Raw genomic sequence first — 4,396 nt, 5'->3', positions numbered from 1 at the left:
CTCCGACCGCTTCCCCAACCTTGTTCCCAGCCCGAACCTGAACCTGAACCCCTTCTCCTGCCCCCTGATCCCAACCCCTCCTCCTCCTAGGTCCTCCGTCCTGGGCCCCTCTGGAATCAGCATTTTCCATGAGCCCCGTTAACCCAGCAGGGCCCCCAAGCACCTCTGGCCGGCGGCACTGGAAGGGGAGTGTCGAGGTTGTACCGTCTCGTTACAGTCGCAGTGCGGTGCGGCTCGATCCAGTCCCAGGATCCCGAGATGTCCCGGGTAGAAGGAGACTCCGTGACCCTCCGCTGCTCCTACAGCACCAGCGAACAGTATGTCTTACTGTACTGGTATCGGCAGTATCCGAACCGAGCCCCGCAGTACATCCTGTACAGAGGAGCCAGGTCAAGCAGCTCTTACACTCACACCGCAGATTTCGCCAAGAATCGCTTCTCTTCTCATGCTGACCGCAGTACGACCGTGTTGAGCATCACCGCCCTGGGCCGGGCAGACACCGCCGTGTATTACTGCGCCCTGAAGTTGGCACCGTGTGACAGTGCCATAAGAGACCTATACAAAAACCCTCGGCGCCTTAGAGCAGCAGAAGTGACAGACACCGGAGCCACCGGCATCGTCATGGGAAAGACTTTAAGATATAAAGTCTCTGGAAGCTGAGCAACGCCTTTTTCTCATCGTCCCACACATCACCCTTCAGCCCCAAATGAAGTCCTTCGTCAGCTACATTAAAAGGTCTCCCCAGAAAAATACCGAAGACAGGGCCTTAAACTCAGAAACCTCTTCAGTATTTTTCCTCGAACTCTTAGGGACAGGAAGGGCTGTAATTTGCACTCGTGGTCAATGATGTTTCATTGGGATTATGTAGAAGTGTAGACTTCCAGGGGGAATCATTAAACTCACATTTCTGGTGGGATGACGACAATAAACGGGAGCACGGCAGTGACAGCAGCGTGTGGGGACAAGATGCTGTCAGAGCAGCCAGTTGTGGGAAATACACAAAGCGTAACTTGAATTTAAACAATACCGTAGCGACTTCTCCTCAGCTCCCTGTGCGGCTGCATGAGGCTGGGTGCACCTCAGCTCCTCGCTGCCCCCTTCCCTTCTTCGGAGCGCAGAGGAACGGGAGTCTCGGGCTGCTCAGACAGAACAGCGTCACGCCTGCCTTTTTTCTCACAGTCAAACACCTCATTGGCACAGGAAACTCCTCGGGAGCAAAGGAAACTCCTCGGGCTGACAAAGTGGCGTCAGTGCCGCGTGACTGTGGCCAAGGGACACTGTCAGGTGAAACTCTGCTGAGTCTCCCTTCTCCTCTCCTCTCTGCCGCGGTGAAAGCCAAGGGACTGCAGGAGAAAGAGAGGACCCCGCACCATGATGCGGGGCAGAGCGGTGCACAGGGAGCGCCGGAAGCTCCGATACTGGTGGAGGCAGGAAGCCGTGGGCAAAGGCACCGGGGACCACACGGGCGGCTCCGAGCGGGCAGTGCAGGTGTCGCCGACCGCACTCCCTGCAGCTACCGGGAAGCGCTGCCGCTTTCCAAGAGCTCCCAGACGCTCCCATACCTGGAAACCAATCCGCATCTGACTGTTTGGGGCCACAGCTCGCTCTTCTCCAGAGGCGCACACTGGCGCCTCCCGGCACCAACCGTCTACACATGTAGGGAAGCCCCAGGGCAGGAACCTTGGCAGGGCTCCATCAGCAGTCACTCCCTGGGGGAAAGTGACAAGGCCGAGCAGTCCCCGCTTCGTGGGGTTCACGGGTGGGGAACCTCATCTTTCTGTGCACTTTGAGGTGCTAACGAGTGGGCATTCAAATCTTGTGTGCTATTACTAGATTGGCAGGGCCGGTGCGGGGCAATTCCATCCAACCCGAGGAATCAGGGATGTCTGCAGAAGAAGGGGAGACAGCCGCACTCCGCTGTAAATGCACCACCGGCTCTTCCCTCGATTACTCTCTGTTCCGGTACCGCCAGTATCCGGGCCCAACCCTGCAGTACGTTCTCTACAAACTAATGACAAGAGCCAGTTCGGTCAATTGTGCTGCCGAGTTCACCCAAGGAGAGGTTTTCTTCTCAGGCCGATGACACCTCCACAAATTTAATTGTCATCGCCAAGGAGGAAGCAGGTTGCAGGGTGTTAATATTACTGCGCCCTGCGGTGAGGCACAGGGAGAGAATCACAGGGGAGACCTGGGCAAAACACTCTATAGCTGCATCTTGGGGAAGGGCCTGTGTGACCAGAGACTTGAAATATGCCCCACCCTCCAGCCCCAGACAATAGTCTCCCGCGATGACCGCCTGAGCAGTATTCAGTCGTTAAAGTCTGTGTGCCACTACTACCGGCAAGGGTCCTCCATCACACACTCTTCATCCTGGGGTTTCTGATATTCCCAAATACACTGCAGACACCCTATATGCTGTAGGACTCGAAATTCATATGCCCTGGAGTCTCGCTGTCCCTTAGCCCGAGGCCAAAGGACAAAGCTAGTGAGAAATCCCCCATTTCTAATAAAATATGTGTGTAGCCGACATCCCCCCATTGGGAAGCGGACTCTAGTATGTGGTCCTGTCCAAAGTTCATTGGGCAGGTCTCCACCCTTACTACACAACGCCATTCAAGGTGGTCTCGGCCTTGGGAGCAGAGCATCGCGGCACAGAAAAGGTATTGCACTTTATCTGAGCCCACAAGAGGCCAAGAGGCGATATAGCAGGAAATGTGCCTCTTCCTTCTGGTCCTCCCTGAGCAGAATGCGGAGCACTTGTTCTTTTTCCGCTTGGGAAAAAAGCTTAGCTCCACTCACAGCAAGATCAATGGTTCCCAGCATCCCTAACCTCGTTCATAAATTGCCAACCCCGAGGCCCTTTCTGTCAGATCAGCGCTCGCAGATTCCCCTTTTCACCAAAGTATCAGAGCCCTCCCGAGGCCCCGAGCCGCACGCAGGTCCCCCAGCACGCAGAGCAACACGGTCCTGGCACTACACAGGGAGGCGCCGAAACGCTCCGAGAGGCTCAGCGCCGCGCCCGAGCTCTCCGCGTGGCGCGGGGGCAGAGCGGGGACTTGACCGCAGGAGCCCGGAATAGCACAGCAGAGCCTTGACCGCACCCGGCCCCTGCTTCCCTCCGCCCCGCCTCCCCCCTCACCCCGCCCCGCCCCGCCTCACAGCTGTCCCGGGGGCTGGGCTGGGCTTCCAGGCTCCGCCTCTTCCTGCGGCTCTCCTGTGCCAGAGCCCCACGTTTTTCCATTTCTCTTTCAGCTTCCCCGCAGAGCGCAGAGTCGGTGCCTGTCAGAACCGTCATGGAGATCGGCCTGACAGTCGGAGTCTGGGTGTTGGGCACCATAGGTAACGGAGAAGGGATTATTCCGAGGGGGCCCAGGGGAATTAAGACACCCCGGTCCCTTGTACCTGGGACCCTCCCCTGATCTCGAGTGGCGACACTGAGCTGTGAATCTTTGCCGACACCCGAAGCCCTACATTAAGGCGGAGCTCACATGGCGCGACCCTGCTCCGACCGCTTCCCCAACCTTGTTCCCAGCCCGAACCTGAACCTGAACCCCTTCTGCTGCCCCCTGATCCCAACCCCTCCTCCTCCTAGGTCCTCCGTCCTGGGCCCCTCTGGAATCAGCATTTTCCATGAGCCCCGTTAACCCACCAGGGCCCCCAAGCACCTCTGGCCGGCGGCACTGGAAGGGGAGTGTCGAGGTTGTACCGTCTCGTTACAGTCGCAGTGCGGTGCGACTCGATCCAGTCCCAGGATCCCGAGATGTCCCGGGTAGAAGGAGACTCCGTGACCCTCCGCTGCTCCTACAGCACCAGCGAACAGTATGTCTTACTGTACTGGTACCGGCAGTATCCGAACCGAGCCCCGCAGTATATCCTGGTCAGAGGAGCCAGGTCAAGAAGCTCTTTCACTCACACCGCAGATTTCGCCAAGAATCGCTTCTCTTCTCAGGCTGACAACAGCACGACCGTGCTGAGCATCACCGCCCTGGGCCGGGCAGACACCGCTGTGTATTACTGCGCCCTGAAGTTGGCACCGTGTGACAATGCCATAAGAGACCTATACAAAAACCCTCGGCGCCTTAGAGCAGCAGAAGTGACAGACACCGGAGCCACCGGCATCGTCATGGGAAAGACTTTAAGATATAAAGTCTCTGGAAGCTGAGCAACGCCTTTTTCTCATCGTCCCACACATCACCCTTCAGCCCCAAATGAAGTCCTTCGTCAGCTACATTAAAAGGTCTCCCCAGGAGAATACCGAAGACAGGGCCTTAAACTCAGAAACCTCTTCAGTATTTTTCCTCGAACTCTTAGGGACGAGAAGGGCTGTAATCTACACTCATGGTCAATGTTGGGATTATGTAGAAGTGTAGACTTCCAGGGGGAATCATTAAACTCA

General features: G+C 57.0%; 1 gene segment (V, D, J or C); it reads left to right on the top strand.

The window, feature by feature from the left end:
• The first annotated feature begins 238 nt into the window (after positions 1–238).
• On the top strand, positions 239–1,219 carry LOC132251646 (immunoglobulin lambda variable 2-23-like). The segment is given in 1 exon segment: positions 239–1,219. A coding segment is annotated over 1 exon segment (402 nt).
• The last annotated feature ends 3,177 nt before the right edge of the window (positions 1,220–4,396 follow it).

This window comes from Alligator mississippiensis, chromosome 7, assembly GCF_030867095.1.
Source record: "Alligator mississippiensis isolate rAllMis1 chromosome 7, rAllMis1, whole genome shotgun sequence".
Taxonomy (NCBI): domain Eukaryota; kingdom Metazoa; phylum Chordata; order Crocodylia; family Alligatoridae; genus Alligator; species Alligator mississippiensis.
This window is presented reverse-complemented; position numbering and strand designations above follow the sequence as displayed.